Source organism: Idiotropiscis lumnitzeri, chromosome 15 (genome assembly GCF_059441095.1).
Source record: "Idiotropiscis lumnitzeri isolate Australia: NSW breed Sydney's pygmy pipehorse chromosome 15, RoL_Ilum_1.0, whole genome shotgun sequence".
NCBI classification, from domain to species: Eukaryota; Metazoa; Chordata; class Actinopteri; order Syngnathiformes; family Syngnathidae; genus Idiotropiscis; species Idiotropiscis lumnitzeri.
Genome location: NC_142405.1, coordinates 7,574,518 through 7,592,190, shown reverse-complemented (window position 1 = coordinate 7,592,190; position 17,673 = coordinate 7,574,518). Strand labels below are relative to the sequence as shown.

Here is a 17,673-nt window from a genome sequence, read left to right as displayed (position 1 = left end):
CTTTCTTCTGAAACTGAATTGTTTTCAAGGTGTTAGAAATTGTGTTTCCATTTTACTAATAACTGTTTTGAGTCTTTGGATATTGAGGGGGGGGGACACACACACAGACACAACCAGTCCATTGTTTTTGGTGGTAGCAGTTTTCACTTGCCACAGACACTCCCTCGCACCTCCCTGCCATTTTCAAGATATAGTGCCTGCAGCTAAAATACAGACTGCTGAATGCAAATCGTTCCATTCTGTATTTTGGACACCCGCATTAGCGTATAAGAGAAGAGGACATTTGATAGTCATCGGACAAAAAAAATCTGAGTTTTTAAAGAACCGAGTAAATGCCAAAAATGCAGATTGTGCATTTCCAGGTATGGCTTCTTGGCTTTTTTTTGGCAGGTCTACACATGGTGGCCAAGCTTTCTTTTTTTTGTGACTCATCACCATTGAAAAGCACTCATCTCGGATAAAGGAGGCTTCCACATAGCGTATAGGCCGTTCCCAAAACGCGAGTGAAGAAGGTGGCGGCGGATTTAGCAGAGTGCTTCTGTTCAAACACAAAAGGTCTTCTTGACATTTTGCACGGCCGCCTTGGTTGCTCATGCTTGTCGCCTCTCTCCCGCAGCCTGCAACGCCTCAGACACGGCGACATGTTGACATTTACAAACTTATCAGACTGAAGAAGAAATGCTACAGCACTAGCATTCTTTCCATAATTGTTACTACAAAAAAATGGAAAATAAATAACATACAAGTTGCTGCTGGCTTGATTGGTGACATCATTTTCCTCCAGGGCGCTTCATGTGGATTTTGACCCGGTTCGACTGATAAGCTTCTGGATGGCGGCCAATTGAAGTGAGTAGGATGAAGGTGAAATGAGGATGATGAAACCCAGCAAATAAAAAGGCAAACATGACTGCACATGCTGCACAGGGACAAAACAAAATAATACCAATAAAAAGAAACTGATTCTTTTCTCTAGTCAGGAGGAGAAAAGACTCCTTTCACTTTATTGACACACACTCAAAAATCAAGTGGTGTTTTCAACTAAAAGGGTATGCGATGAGGACGCTTAAATTATGAATCATTGTGCGGGTTGACGCAACCAAGAGTGTGCTTGTGCGTTTGGTCCAGCAGATGAGGAGCTTTAGAAGTCGGGCCCTTGTTTCTTCAGTTTGCTGTAGTCGATGTTGACTGCGTAGAACTGGAGAGCACAACGGAAAAGAAAGGTGGCTCAAATGCTCTCAAACGGCTTCCTCCCTCCGATGTGTTAAATTGCAAATGGAGGTGGCTACGGTTCCATTTTGGTCCAGTTGGTGGCAGTAACACTCACTAAAAAAGCACTTCACTTTGGCAGTTGAAAATTCTTGAATCAGTAGCAACATATTTGCTTTCGTCCATGGCCAGTGCCACGCCGTTCCACATGTTTTTGTGCAAAGTGGTTTATTTATTCTTATTTTAAAAACAAATTATTTTAAAAAACATTTGTTGTCTTATCATTTTCAGACAGACAAATTTCCTATAATTTAATTTAAAAGCAACCTGACATTCACTTGCAACTTTCACGCAAAGTTTTGAGTTATGAAATTAGACCAAACTAATTAAAACAATCAGTCACCGACCAACCAATGTGATTGCACTGAATCGTATTCTTTGATACATCTGTGCGATATTAAAATATCTTTTGTCTTTTTAAACCAACCTTGTACTGATCAGTCGGGGCCATCTTGTTCCAGGGCTCGGGGTTGTTCTTCCTATCCCAGCTGCAAAGTCAAATTAAAAATGAATTTCAAAATAGAAGTACAATACAGTAAATGTATGACCAAAACAACATTTATGCGTGATGGAGCTTACAAAGTGGAACAGAATGAGATTTTTTCCCACTGGAAACAATGTTAACACAAAATAATCCCTTCCCAAATCAAACTGATAATTGTATTTCCAAAGCACCTTTACCAGGTGCTTTGCAGTCAAAAACAAAATAGTCAATGAACAAAACTAAACGACTGACCAACATAGTAAAACCCAAGAGAAAAAGAAATTAAAAAACAGACTAAAATGAAGAAAAACAGAACTAAACCAACATTATTTAAGCGAGCTTTAAGAACAGAATGAAAAGCAAGACACCGTGTTTGCCTTTTACACATTCATTACTTGTACAGACCATGATTGAAGTAACATTTAACTTCGCTATCACACAAGTGTAAAATCAAAACTACAATGAATTGAAAGTAGTAACCCTTTGAAGACATAAGATTGCCACAATGGAGAGAATAGAAGTGTTTGTGGAGCTATACTGTCACCTGGAGGCGTTTTTGAGGCATTGCTTGGAATTTAAGCGGACTCTATAAGTAGATTTTATGATTGTTTGGCAAATAAATTTGTTAATTAAATAGTTATTGTACTGAATCCACCAAAAGTTACACCCTTCAATTTTGGCACAACAAGTACACACCACACGAGTTTCCCACATCTTAATAGTTTGTTTTATGAGGCTCACTGAGCGGAAATTTTTAGATTTGCTGACATCACACAGTAGGAGTTTTGACAGCAATATTTTCCAAAACATCACAATCAGACTCCAAAATCGAACCACTTTGGGGATGTTAAGGTTTCAGACTCTAGACTGTAAATCTTTATTTTCCACACATTGCCAGATAAATACAAGTTTATTCCATAACTTTCTTTAAGTTTGTACTTATTGTTACTTATAACTTAACTTAACTCAGCTCCAAACAGGCTCAACATTTAATTACCCCATGTGTTGTCCCTTGAAAGGCTCTCGATAGAATACTATTAACAATACGAGTAGTACTACATTTCAGTGGGTTTAATATTTGTTCTAATTTGGTGAGCATATTTACCAGACATCGGGGTTCCTCAGTCCCAGGCGAGCCAGGTACATCAAGGACATAACTGTGCCGCCGCCGATAAAGAAGAAGAGTGGAATCAGCTGCAAGGATCAAGACAGCATGAGAAAAGAATAGTTGCCATTTTGAGTTTGACAACTGACAAGTTTGACACAAACACAAGCAGGAAAACCTCTCTCTGATTCTAATTTGCTTAAAAAAAAAAAAGTACTACGAATATCAATCATGTATTTCATACACCCGTATTTGATATTTTATTGCCTTGCTTAATTTATATAATACATACATTTGATCTAAATCATAAAACATACTCGTAACGTCTTAAAATGTTATTCTTTTGGTTTATCATCGTTTAATGTTGCAGACTGGAAGTTAAAATAGATATTTGCCAAATGGCTAAGCAGCTGCCATTTACGACCGAGCACCTACTTATCCACCTTATCAGTCTGTACGCCGTCTGACCCGATATGACTCCAAAGCATCCGCAGACGCACGTTTTAGTACTTCAAATGTCTCAGGACACATTTTGCAGAATAACAGCAGAACAAAAGGTGTGTTAATTTACGTTGGGGAAAAAAGTACACCCGAGAAGTTCAACGCGTCGTGGCTAGATGTGCTAAGCTAACCACGAAGATGTACAGAATTCCGAAGCAAATATTGCAATGTGGTTGTTTTTATCGGATAAAACTGGTTAACTCACAGCCGGGTGGTTCCTCAATTGCTTGCGGACTGTTGCCAACATCTTGATAGGTAGTAAGGTGCACTTTCTCCCAATGTGTACACAAATAAGAGTATTAAAAGGAGGAAGGCCAAAAATATTCCTTATTTAATCCGCCTGTTCGAGGCGAAGAAACGCAGACCGCACTAAAATAGGAGGGCGAGGTGATTGCCTGACAAAAAAAAATAACAAAAACGCAAGATCAATATTTGTTATTCAACAATATTTTGTACACTCTTTAATACAATTTGTGGGGAAATGTATATATCTTGACAGTTTCAATTAGTGTGGTTTCTGATTTGATTGTTAGGTTTATATTTAGAGCTGGCAAAACCACAACGACCATAAATTTGCATCTGTTGCTATTTGTTTACTTGAAATCTGTCGTTTCTTGTATTTTAATGTAAAAACGTCACGACTACATATAAATGGCTATGTATGTGTGTAAATGACGTTTTAAATTCGACGTTGTCTCCAAAAACAGTAGTATCTTCATGATGAAACGCTTGTTCAGCGTGACCAGCGGAGTAGTTGTACCTGTAAAGTGGCAGCAGGAGTCGCTGTTTAGCACGGCAACAATTGACGAGAAACTAACCCCAAAAGATCCCCAAACATGAAGATGGCACAGTATCGGACGTTGACAGTTTTTCATTGAAATCAATATGGATTGACCGGTAAGTTGTTACATATTCCACACAGTGTTTGGTTGGGAACGTGTTAAGTGTTCCTTGGCACCACAATTTAAATAAAGTCAAACTAAAGTTACAATGAAAAGTGACAATTTCCCTTTAATGAATGATATTGATAAATTGTGTATATAAAAAAACAAACAAAAAAAAAAACATTAAACCAAAACACTTGTTTCAAAAATGACAAGTTACATGGCTTGTTATTGGCTAAAAACAAGTCATACTGACAGATTTTGCAAGCAACATGATGCCACTTTTGGTAAATTTATGACTTCAAATTCTGGAATTGTTTGTCCTTGATACATGTTTTAAAAGTAAAGAGTTTGTATTGATTAAAAATGAGGTTATAGAAGTTGCAGCCTATCCAAGAAGTAAGGTTCCGGTTTGGGGATTGTGTCCGGCGTCTTAACGTGTCGTCTTCTTGGGTCCTTTGCCAAATTTAGCGTCCAATCCAAGTCCTGAAAGGTCATAAAATGCAGGTGTGAAGAAGGACCTGAGTATTTACATTTAAGTTACAAGCATGGTCACAAAACAACTTTGTTAATCAAGGTATCACTGTACATCCAACTAAATTCCCAATCACTCTCACCAAGGAACACCAGAATGGTGCCAAACCACTGCATGTCACTCATTTGATTCCCAAAGAGAAGGACGGAGCCCAGGATAGTGAAAAACTTCCTAGTGGTAGTGACGATGGAGCAGGTCAGGGGCCCAAAGTAAACCACCGTCATGAAAATGAACGTCTGGCATCAAAACAGGAAACCATGTCATTTATTTTGAATACGCCCTGCTGGCTTTTGATCACCTTTTAATGTTGGCTCACCTGGCCCAATGCGCTGGTCAATCCAAACAGGAGGATATTGTACAATATGTGCGGGTAACGTTCAGTAAAGCTCAGGAACTCCCACACCTCACCAGTCCACAGCACAGCTGCACACAGCATACGCATACAGTATTTAACTTTTATTCTCTTCGCCGTCTCAGTCCGAGACCATATAGAGGACAAAGATTGATAAAATACTCCTTTCAGACAGGTTTGAAATTAAAAAAAAAAAGTGAAAGCCTCAAATATAGCTTGGAGATACACAGCAATGAATGTGTCTATTGCGCCACCAAGTGGTGTGTAGAAATATGACAAGCAATAGGATGCGACAGATGAAGGACATTTGGAACAGAATATTTAAGACTCTACCTGAAGATAAGTGAATATTAATATCTCAGTTTCTAATATTTCTAAAGTGACTGACCAAGTCCCAGGATCACAGTGGACCACAGGTTGATGTTGAGCATCATGTGGTTGGCGCTTGTTTGGTAGCGGGACCTCATGTGGTCCTGGGCCACACCTGTCAGGCCATCCAGCGTCAGAGAAACCAGCTGTAAATATCGGACAACAAAATCAGACACAAATTTACTGACGTTTCGTTCCATTTTCACAAGTACAATAATTTTTTAATATGTTTAAAAAAGAAAGCGAGGTGGACACAAAAAGACAGCATGAAGCCCAAATCGTTAAACTGAGTTTTGATTTCCACTTCATAGGTGCAAATACTTACCAAGAGGATCTCCCCGAAGCCAAAGACGTGGTCGTCCGCCACCGCTGAGCTCTTGTTGGGCTTGTAGAGAAAGAGCGCCACGCCGCTCACAATCAGAAGCACACACAAGTACTTGGCTATCGGGTAGCGCTTTCTCAGGATGGTCACTCCCAAAATCATCACTGCAGTGATAAACACGAATTGGACGGAATCACTTTTTGAGTCGGAAAAAAATCAAGACAGACACGGCATGATAGCAGAACAGGTGCACGGGTGCAAAACAGCAAACACGGTATGTACACTCACACTTGAGCAACATGTCAACAATTCCTACTTTGCCAACGGTCCTTTAATTCATATGTTTCTAATTTGTGGCTCGGAAAGTTTCTTAGGGCTCAATCATGATCACGCTAGGCAGAATTCTTACTTAAGGCATAATGACTACCCCATGGGCCCAAAAAAAACAACTTGTTTTTAATTTGCCTTTGATACTCCAATATGCCAATGGAGATAAAATCACATTTGACATCTATGCTACATTTCTAGATTGTTGAGCACAAGCATGAAAAATTATGTAAAACAGTCATGTGTATTTATTTATATTTTTGGTTCCTAAGTGAATTTCATTGGAATTAAAAATGGCAAATGGAGAATTCAACAGCCAACGGGGGGAAAAAAATAGGTAAGCCTTGTGCATGTTTCTGACTTCTTGCTTGGCGGATTTATAGAGATTAGTATGTAACTAATTATGCACTCTAAAGTCATATGAATGAAAGTTAGCTCACCTGGGATTGGCTTGCAAGATTTTCCCAGCACCTAAAAACAGAATATTGTTTAATGAACTATGAACAAATTATCAATGATATTTCCTGGACATTAGAGGGACTCCAAGTTCTGACTGACCTGTGTGGGGTAGTTGACATACTGTAGGGCAGAGTTACTGGACACCATTGCTCCCACATAGGAAATGGAACACAGGCCGTATAACCAGTTCCTGGTGAAGTCCGGTTTGGGACCCTCGAAAAACTGAATCACTATGGAGGAAGAGGAAAAAGAATAAACACAGGAGAGGACGTGAAATAAGCACACACAAATTCAAAGTGAATCGCCCACAAATATCAGTGATGCTGACAGATTGATTATATCTATTTCCTCTATTTCCTGTTGGGCTAACTGACCTTGAAATCAGATCTAGCCTCTCGCATCGAATTATGTTGAACCTTGGAGGGCCAAATACTTACATATCCTGGCAAACAGAGCGTTGATGATGCACTGTATGAACACCAAGGTCCTGGCAAATCGAAACTTCTCTTTTTGGTCGCCATGGCCATAATCGCCTCTTGTTCTGCGATGAAATGTTTAATACAACAGTTACATATACTTCACCAAGTTGTGATGCAGCGATATGGTCGCGTTCTACCGACTTATTGTTGAATAAACACTTGTGGGCGTGAGGTCGCCGTCATGTTGGAGTAACCAGATATGATCCCTGCACCCTCCCCATGCCACTTGGGCAACAGAATTCCATCCGTGTCGTGGCCCACTTCTATCAAATACCAAAATAATCAAGTTCTTATATATCTTAAAGACCACAAATAGAAGTATTACCTCCATTTACTTATGATGAACTATTCACTATTGTGATTGGGAAGAAAGCACAGCAATACATTGTAATAGTTGGATACAAAACTCAGTTTAAGAGACTATATGTCAATTTCAAATGACTCAGCAGGGATTTAATTCATTTTATTCACATACATTATTAATCCCATGAGGGAAAATTATAATGAATGGCAGCTTTAACGTCAACTATCAATGAAGTAATGCCACCAGCTGTTGTGTAAACGCCAACTAAAGTCCTGGTTACTTACATGGTTTCTTGTAGAATTCCGTAATAGAAATAACACACAAATACGCCCAGGAAACAGACGATGAAGCGCAAACGCAGGTTGTCCCACAGCGAAGGGCCCCTGGATGCTCCTTTGCCCGAAGACATGCCGTCCGCCACCAGTCCGGGTATGGAAACCGACACCGCCGCGCTCCCGGTCCCCCCGACACCGACGTCCCGCTCCACTATAGCCGCGGTCGCGAGTCTGAGTGAATGCTTAAACTATGTTTTCACTTTTGCAGGGCAAGTGTCATTGTTGTTTTTTATCATTTAGCATTTTCTTTGTGTAAATATATCGAATACGCTGAAGGGGAATGTTGTTGTGATGAGGTAATTACAGGTTTCATTAAATCGCGACTGGAAATCCGCTGTTGTGAAAGGACCTAAAAAAATGATGTCCGTAAATTCGCCTGAATCATTCCCTTTTATTTTCGGATTTAGTCTGGTATGTGAGCTAAATTTATTTTGTTGCAGGTCGACGAAACCAATACAAACAACTTTTTGATTTGTATTGTTTATGTTTTGTACTCAGCCACACACTTGTACCATGGCAAGACAAAAGGCAGCTACTCTGTTAATAAAAAAAAAAAAAAAGGTCCTTTTCCTAAAAACCTCGCGCGACTTATATACGTCACACTATGTGGATTGGGTGTATTGGTCAATATACAAAAGACACAATTCACTTTAGCCAATCATAGAGCGGCTCTGGTGTATATGGGTGGGATTTAGAGATTTTAAAACTGCAAATCCACGTGTCGTACGAGAATACAGTCAATGAATAGGAAACTGGAATTTTTATGACAATTCATTTCGCTCATTTAGACTTCACACAAAAAAATTAAATAAAGCACCCCCGCCCCAAACCAGTCACTGTTTAATCTACATTACCTCCAGTTGTGCTGAGAAATCTACATACCCAAGCAGAATTTTGAACATAAATAAATTGAATTTAACAATTTTGCATTTGCAATGTTTTGATCAGAAATCAACCCTCTGCGAGCAATTAAAGCTTTCTGTTTATCATGTTGGACACAGTATAAACCTAGAAAGGAGTTGATTTCTCCAACCTGATACAAACAATAGCATCACAGGTGTTTAAAGAAAGCTACAAAAATATACTTTAAATCTTCCTAGTAAGGATTTGGTAGAAAAGTAGCCAGCCAGAAACAATGGGCTTGATCATAATACAGTGACAAAGTCACAGAACATTTTAGGATTCATCCTCAAGTCCACGATCGAGGCGAAAGTGACGAGTCAGAAAAGCCCCAAGTAAACGATTTAGTCCAGCGAAGGTGGTCGTCACCGTCACTGCATGCCCAGCTGCCTGGTGGGAGATGCCTGGCCCTGGCAGCCGGTGACGGGCGAGACGGACAGGCCGCGGAAGAGCAGATCCATAGAAGGCAGGAGGGGCTTGAGGAGGCTGACGGGACAGAAAGCAGAGCCTCCATGCGGGGTGAAGTTCACCTTGTTCAGGTCGGGACAGGACGGCTGCAGGTGGACAGGCTCGTCCAGACAGGCGGACCTGCGGAGAAAGATACAGATGTCAGAGCGCACAAAACACACAATTTGTCCACTGTTCGTAGACATTTTAATATCACAATACACATTTTTTTCCAAATCACTTAATAATTTTAATAGCAAACTACATATTTTGGTACTATTATGAGACATCATTATTCCCCTGTTCTCATAAATCAAACCAGATTTGTCAGTCATTCATCAACATTTTTCAGTAAATTACACAATTTTGTCCCCGCTTCTTAGACATCATAATGGCCAAATATTTTTCCACTGTTGTAAAAAATTTGAATATGAACACTTACACATACAACTGCTTGTTTTCTCCATCATTTAAGGACGATTTAATGACACGGCATAATTTTCCCACTCTTTTTGTACATTTTCGTGCCAAGCAGCACAATTTAACCACCGCTCTTGAATATTTTAAATGTGAAACTGCACATTTTTTTCCGTTGTTCTAAGACTAGGGTTATAAGAGCTTGGGATTTTTCATTTTAGTTAGCTTTTATTCGATTTAGAATTTTGCATGAATTTTTTTTTTTGTTTAATTAGTTTGTAGAAAAGGTTTGTTAGTTTTATTAGTTTTTTGTTATTTGAAAATGTTTCATTCCAGATCCGTTTTTGTTAGTTTTTGTATTATTTTCTTAATGCATGTATTTTTGTCAAGAGCAATATGAAAAAAAAAACAGTGTAGAGTGAGTAAACATTTTAATGAAAAAACATTTTCCCCAAATCTATCTATAGACTGTAACACATAAAAGACGGAACTCACATCGTGTCCTCGCAAAATTGAAGCGGCTCGCAGCCTTCTGGCGGCTGTCGCTGAAAGGAGAAGCTTTGGTCGAGACATGGCAGCCGCCGAGGTAGCGAGGAGGACGACGAGCACAGTGGCAACGTGGGAGGATCTACCGCATATGAAGGCAAAAGCGTGGATGGGGATGGACAAAAGACCTCACGAGTAGTAGACTCTGTTACATGAACACAAAAATTGGTTACTACATCTGAAAAATATTCCCATAAACCCATGAAAGCGAGCACCTGACCTGGTGACTGTGAAGGGGAGAAGAGCGACGGGCTCAAAGGACTGGGCGAGGTGGACGGGGACAGCAAGGAAGGGTCCAAGGGACACGGCGACTGAGACGGAGACAGCTGGGAAAGATCCAAGGGCCCCGGAGACGATTCGCTCAGGGAGCCGCTGCTGCACCTCTGGACTGGAGCGGGGGCCCTGTGTCCATCCGGGATGTCCAAAAGCTGCAACACAAAGTGACGCCTTTTTTGATTGCTCGCTACTAACAGAATCCCCATTTTCTTCGCAAATGATCCCGACCTCATGCTGGTCGTCCCGCTTGTCTGACACAAACACCTCCTCCAGCTCCAAGTTGAGGCCCTCGACACTGCGCCGCAGGCGTGATGCAAGTCTGCTCAGCGGCACCAGCGGTGATGTCTGGTACAAATAAAACACTGTTTCATACAGCAGTTTACCGGTAATGCACTCTCCAAATCAATCAATCCATCCATCCTATTTTATTTTATTTTATTTTATTTTATTTTATCTTTTGATTTTCGTTTTAAAATATTTCTACTTAAACAACATTTTTATATTAATTTATTTTTATTCTCATGTTATGTTTTATAATATTTAATTTAATAATAGTAATGCTATTTTTAAAAAATTCTCTTTGAAATAGGATGGATTTCTGTCTTTGTATTCACATATTGAATTAATTATCAGTTTTTTTATGTGCCTATTTATTATATTTGTTATTATTTATTTTATCATCATTTTCAAATTTATTTTTAATAATAATTGGAATAAATGACCCAAGAACAAATTCAAGACGAATTCTCATTTGTCAAATCTGCTTGGTGGGGCAGCGCTTTTCAGGAACCTTTGCAGGGGGAAATATTTGACCCGAACCTTTTTTGTTCCTGGAACTACTTGTAGAAGCACCAACAACTAAAAAAATCCTAGAAAATGCAATTGTAGAGATTAAGAATCCAATGAACAAATGAAAATAAATTGGAAAATAATAATTTCAAACATCCAAAGCTAGCGTCATCAGTCGTACCTGTGTGACGCCCGCGGCATGGCCTGCGATCAGCGAATGGTGCGAAGGTTCGTACCCTGCGGCAGATGGCGCTGCATGGCGGGATCGCTTCTGCAGCTGTTGCCTCAGTTTGGCCACCTGGGGGCAGTGTGGGAGAATGAGGCGCATGATGATGATGATGATGATGACGATGAAGAAATTATGAAGACGCTTGCCTCCTTCAGGTGCTCAGCGCTGCCCCATGATGCTGAGCGCTTGTGACCCCCGAAACTTCTCCTGGTCTGCGTTTCCTCTGCCCAACAAGATGGTGTCTGAAAGCATGATGGCAAAAAGAATGACAAAAGACAAGGAAAAATGTCAAAGGAACTCTTTTGATTTTTATTTTACAGCTCAGCAAAGACATCCACCAAGGCCCAACAATCTTTATGATGACTGTTCTATTTCAGGCCTGTAGGTGGCAATCATCCACATTAAAGGTGGTCAACTGCCATCACAGCAAGCATTTTTTTCCCACCACAGACTTGTTTGGTGGGTCACTTGCCCCAGTGCATGTGGACTGTACCATCCAAACATATAGTATTATGATATCTGTTATGTAATCCTTATGGTGAACAAATTAACCAATTAACTGATTTATAGACTGAGTAACTCATTGACTAACAGATTCACTGACTTGCCAAGTAACTGACTCACTCACTGACAATGACAACAAACGATTGACTAAAGAATCAAGACTAAGACTAGAGATTAAGATTTGTAAAGTAACTAATTAATTTACAAACACAGTAAGTATTTTATTGACTGACTGATTGATTGAACCTCCTCATTGACTAACTAACTGCCGCAAGTAGTCTGAACGCAGTATGAGAGATTTAGTGGTCAATCACCTGGCTGACTAACTACATGTAATTCACTGTTTAACTGACTAAATAAAAAAACGACTAAGTAACTAACTGATTTGCCAAGTAACTGACTGACGGATTAAATAACTGATATTACTACGTAACTGATTTACTACATAACCGATTAACTAACTAACTAACTAACTAACTGGCTACTGAACGACTGAGTGATGAATACTGTCCCCTAATTAACTGAATAGCAAACTGAGTGAATGGCTGATGACTTAAATCATCGAATAACTGACTGAGTGACCGACAGACAAAATAAATAACTAATTGTCCAATTTGTGTGCCCGCCTGCCAGCCCGACTAATTACCGTGACTAGTGGAGTGACAAACTAACCAACTGACTGACTAATTAACTGACTGAGTAGCTTACCCACTAATTAATTGAACGACTGACTGACTATCAAACTCACTAAGTCAGTGACCGACTGATTAACTGACTGATCAAGTAACTAAGTGACTAAATAAACAACTGATTCACCCTCCAATGCACAAACACGAAAACATTTCTCTGCATGGTTCCTTTGCTTCACCTCACAAAAAAAGGAAGTGTGTTTGCTTCCAACAAGTATGACAAACAAAACAGGTGTGTGTGGTCCACCTGCCAGGATGCACCTGCACAGAGGAACACTTGAAGAAACACTCAACAGAACCACTTCCTCTCATGGTAAACAGTAGAGACAACAGCACCGGCACCTCTATGAATAGCTACAACCATGCAAACATTGGCATTTAGCACCTCACACACACACACACACACACACCGTACCGTTTTCTTCACATGAACTCTCGATCTTCTAGCAGACACTCTGCTGTCCATCGCTGATCCCCAAGTTCCAAATCTCCTGCTTCAGACGCCCCCTGTGGCACCCTAACAAACTATCCCATCCAAATCAGCGTCCCGCCCTCACTTTGTCGCCGTCACAACACACAAAAGAGAAAAAGGCTGTCGTCGTCCTCTGTGTGGCGTCCAGCGGCTAAATAAGTCCGAGTGAGTAATGCCGTGACTTTGCTGGATAAAGTTACAGCCGTCACCTCGACACCTCGCACCCTCTGCCGGCAGGGGGGTCATGGGACCTGCCGCTATTAAAAGCGCACCAATATGGCACCGCCATTCCACGTGCAATCATTGAGCAATACTAGACTGGAGTACTTCTCGATTAAAGGCAATGGAATAGCTAAAGAAATTTGACCTGGCTGAGGCTCAAACGGCATTAGTCGTCTCTCATCAACTATATAAGAACTTAAACACGGTAGTTTGCATTAGTATGTCCGCACCCTGAAAGTGCATCTTCTCTTCGGGAAGTTCCACTGGGCGATTTAGAGTGCCTCATTGTTGGGCATGAGTGCACGTACGTCATTTTAAATTTTTTTTTTTAAGAAGTCTGACGTGACAGCTAACATGGGGACTTGCTCTGGTGTGGCCGCTTTAGAGCGCCTCGTTGGCATGGCATAAAAAAGGACTAAGTGGGAAAAATTCAAGTCATCAAAGGCTTTGATCAGATCTATTTTCACAGCTCAAACAAGTAGTTATGTGGAGGCGTAAAAAAAGATGTTAGACAAAGTCACATTCATTTTTTTAGGTCGTGGAAGGTTGAATGGTGGTACAAAGTCAACCTCGTTGGAGGTCGTAACAGAACTTTTACAACAGCTTCCTTATGCTGTTCAGTGTAATCAATGTCATTGATTCAAAAAGCGGGCAAAAAAAAAAAAAAACAGCCAATCAATTTCCCCCCTTCAGAAGTAGAGTCTCACATAATGTGAAAATAATCAAGTCCGAAGATGCGGTTTGCAAAGAAGGCGAGTGAAGGATGAAATCGGGGCAACAATAAGTTGTATGATGGGATGCCACGAGACTGGGGGGGTGGTGAGGCGGCAGACGCTGACTGGTTTGTGCCTGCATACGTGCGTGCGTGCGCGGAGGGGGATGGGGTGTGCGTATAATGAGGTCAGGAGGGGTCTGACGCGCCTCACAATGGGGGCTGAGGGGGTTCGCTCGGCTTTAAACTGTGTCAGGAGCCCAGAAATCTTGGAGGAGCTTGGCAAAGTTCCTCGGGCTCAGAAGGCAAGGGGGGAGCGGCGGCGGGGTGTGGAGCTTTGTGCACTATTTTTCTTTTTTGGGGGGGTGCACCATTTTGATGCACGCTCGAGTTTGAGACAAAAAAAAAAAATTCAGTTGGTTGGCTTGTGTCTTTAAAAACACCTGTATGCCAAACATCACACGAGTTGTTTGAGTGTTACAACATAAAATTATATGACTGTCATATTAATTATGTGTTGTACAGTATTTTTTTTTTTTTTTTTACTCTTTTATTTAAGTTGCTTTGGTAGCAATCAGAACAACTATCTAGGACTAGTTTGAACTCCTGTAATCTGCCAAATAGTGCTCCAATGGTTGTTTCAAACCAAAATGGAAGACCTCCCGTGTCTTTTGGCTTCTTGAGACTTTTTTTGTGAGCCTATTCATAAAAGAACTGCTTACCAAATTAAAATTGATAAGTGAAACTGTTTCAAGGGTTGAATTTTCAAATTGTTTCGAATTTTTATTGTGAGTCACGAGTGGCCAAAATGAGCATAAATTAGCCACTTCAAACCAAAATGGTAGAATTCCTGTTTTTCAGGTTTGACTACAAGAGATTTTTTTTTTTGTGGGTCTGCTCATGACATGCAACACATTTCATGCTGCTAAGTGAAAAAAAGGCTTTGGGGCGTGAATTTAATTTTCTTTTAAAACAGGCCTCATTTTAGTGACGCTCACCTGTGTGGCCTTATCGCTGACACAGGTCCCCGCCGGGCCATCTTTGGGTTTTTTGGGCCACTGGCCCTGCAGGTACGGTGCGAGGATGGCATCCAAAGAGAGGGTCCGCCGCATGGTGGGCTTGGGTGGGCGGGCCGAGATCCGCTCTGATTTTTTTTTTGGGGGGGGGGGGAGACGAAAAAGGCATGAAAAGACGCTTAAGTCGGAGCGATTTGCTAAATTGATCCCAGGCGTTACACACAACGCACATTTGTGAACCTGGCCGACCCACAAGGAGCACCGCACATAAAGCACAAAGCGTCCCGTGGGATACAGCGTTAATCGATATTTTATTTAATTTGGACTGTCATGATTAAAGAAACCTGCATCGACGATATTTACATTTCAAATGCAGGCTCTGCTCTCTCGAATTGAGAGAAGAAAGGACAGGACAAAAAGTGGAGATGAGGAACATCATGGTAAGGAAATAAAACCTCAAATGAAATTTATTCAGTTAAATTTTAAATTATTGGGCCAATTTTTTTTTTCTTTCAGAGTTTTAGAAGTTTCATTTTGCACTGAAAATTGTTGACTTTTTTTTTCCATTTAAAAATTTTGCCATTAAAAAAATGCTGATTTTTACTAACATAATGACTAATTGTGGGGGGAAAAAAAGGGGAAGAAAAATATGAACTACAGCATTACAATATCAAATATGGGTAGGAATCGCAGATTATCTCTCAGTCATGATATCACATAATATCGATGATATCAATACGATCATGATACAGCGATTTCACAATATGTAATAATAAAACCATTTTGAATACTTCATGACATCACTTTCGAGTGAGATTCACACAGTAGGTCATCAGAAATTACGATCGCAATGTTTGTGCAACAATACTGACATCACAATAAAGCAATTGTGACAAACATTCGATAACAATCACACATGATTCGTCGTGATATCGAAGTAGGGGGAATAGCAGTGTGAGTCATCAGATGTGTTCACAATAAGATCACAACACACTAATTGCCGATGCCATATAGAAAATCACGTTTTAATTTATGATATGTGCCATAAATTCAATGATATCGATTATATCACGATACTGAAAATTTGCATATTTTTTTAAATAAATGTAATCAAACTGTAACAATATCGATATTGTAATATTTCTTCTGGCAGTTTCGATAACGCAACGTGACAGATATCAAATTTGATCCCACAAACACGTTTCTGCGGACGAAAGCGGACACTTTTTTTGCTCTTCTCCTGCTCCCCTCCCCGCTTGCTGACTTGCTGTCTGTGCTGTCCTCTGTCTCAACTTATTCTAGCCTCCTGCTGTATTTTTCCTCTGAAAAACAAACCATGGAATTAGTCAGCTGCTCTCTCAGCGCTATGGATACAATTTTTTAAGATTTACTTTTCAAACAGCCAACCTCCCGCGATTGACCCATGCCTGCACGTGCATACACACATGCATGAGCGCAAGTGTTAAGTGCAGAAGTGAACGTGCCGTTTTAAAATGCTGCTCCTGGCGCTCCACATTCAATTTCTTTTCCAATGCCATCAGAGCGTTGCAGAACAAACAAACTTTGAATGAGAACAAACAAAAAATAGATATATCTCAACGGCCCTGATCGCTAACAACTTCCTCTGATGCAAAGACAAGCTACTTTTTCGTTTTATTTTTTTAAATACTTTATTAGTGTTTACACTAACACAGAATATATAAAATATTAATAGCACACATACACAAACACTTCTATCCCCCCCCCCACCCCCCTAGACCTCAGGCGGTCAACTTGGGACCAGTCCGCCGACTACTGGTTGACCACCAGTGACTGGTCTGACACTCCTGCTTTCGATCATTGCCAGAAGTCGACCATGTTGTCAATCACGTCCATTGAGAATTTGGAAGACAACACGATTGGCATATGGCACTGGAAAATTGTTAAATGATAAACGACTAATTGACACCAATGAGAGTCACAGGCTGAAAAACTTTCAAGGCTGTCTGAAATTGTTGCCGTCCCGCTCCCAAAACATCTGTTATCGTGACGTTTCCCCTGGAAGAAAAATACACTTGGATGCCAGCGTCCCTATCACCTCTCGCCCCTCCTTCCCAGGTCCGAGGCTGGCTAAGCCAAGGACGTCTTCACGACGTGCACACACATCCCTGTCATCAGGTTTGTTGGACTCCGATCCACCCCCCCCCCCACCCCCCACCCCCACGCAATAGTGGATGGTTGGATGATATCATAATATTGCTTAGTATCATTATTGAGACACCTGGCCAGTAAGAGTAACTTTCATTATTGCATCTGTATTTGTTTATTGTAATTACGGGTAAACATATTAATGCATTCTTACTACAAGATGAAGTGTGCGTGTGTGTGCGCATGCGTGTGTATGCGTATAGTTTACCCGTCTTGAGGAGCAGCTGCCTGGGCACCGTGGCCCGAAGGGGCAGCAGCGAGACGTTGGGGTTGCTGCAGCCGCGAGGAGCTGCTCCACTTCGGCCCGACATCCTTCACAAGTCCGGTTCGAAGGAACTCACGCGCACGTACGTACACACGCCGACACGCGCACGCTCTGCTCTTCAGTTCACGCGTAGCGATGCTCCCGATGTCGCATGGTGGCCTGCTGTCAGATGTTATCGGTTTCTTCTTGTGGTGTGGAGTTCTTCTGCTTGCTCTCAACAAAAGTGACAAGAAGAAGTCGCGATATCATGCAAAAGTTTTGGGTCGTCTGGCATCTGGTT

At 40.9% G+C, this 17,673-nt stretch overlaps 3 protein-coding genes across 4 annotated transcripts; all 3 read right to left on the bottom strand.

The window, feature by feature from the left end:
* Positions 1-960: 960 nt before the first annotated feature.
* coxfa4a (cytochrome c oxidase associated subunit FA4 a) lies at positions 961-3,735 on the bottom strand. Its single transcript, XM_088317127.1, has 4 exons — positions 3,562-3,735; positions 2,856-2,944; positions 1,694-1,754; positions 961-1,195 (listed from the first exon to the last, which is right to left on the bottom strand). Exons 1-4 carry the CDS (start codon positions 3,601-3,603, stop codon positions 1,139-1,141), a joined length of 249 nt encoding a protein of 82 aa, XP_088173253.1. The 5' UTR covers positions 3,604-3,735; the 3' UTR covers positions 961-1,138.
* Positions 3,736-4,341: 606 nt separating this feature from the next.
* Positions 4,342-8,037, bottom strand: slc35b1 (solute carrier family 35 member B1). Its single transcript, XM_088317126.1, has 9 exons — positions 7,672-8,037; positions 7,042-7,145; positions 6,704-6,834; positions 6,586-6,616; positions 5,822-5,982; positions 5,516-5,642; positions 5,092-5,198; positions 4,858-5,011; positions 4,342-4,726 (listed from the first exon to the last, which is right to left on the bottom strand). The coding sequence occupies exons 1-9, from the start codon at positions 7,794-7,796 to the stop codon at positions 4,674-4,676; spliced, it is 993 nt and encodes a 330-aa protein (XP_088173252.1). The 5' UTR covers positions 7,797-8,037; the 3' UTR covers positions 4,342-4,673.
* Positions 8,038-8,217: 180 nt separating this feature from the next.
* fam117aa (family with sequence similarity 117 member Aa) lies at positions 8,218-17,611 on the bottom strand. Of its 2 annotated transcripts, XM_088317124.1 has the most exons (8): positions 17,337-17,611; positions 14,924-15,069; positions 11,473-11,568; positions 11,279-11,395; positions 10,537-10,653; positions 10,253-10,460; positions 9,982-10,177; positions 8,218-9,210 (listed from the first exon to the last, which is right to left on the bottom strand). In XM_088317124.1, exons 1-8 carry the CDS (start codon positions 17,437-17,439, stop codon positions 8,994-8,996), a joined length of 1,200 nt encoding a protein of 399 aa, XP_088173250.1. In that variant the 5' UTR covers positions 17,440-17,611; the 3' UTR covers positions 8,218-8,993. The 2 variants fall into 2 exon arrangements, with proteins under 2 accessions (XP_088173250.1, XP_088173251.1); XM_088317125.1 differs by lacking the exons at positions 14,924-15,069; positions 17,337-17,611 and adding an exon at positions 12,935-13,121.
* Positions 17,612-17,673: the final 62 nt, after the last annotated feature.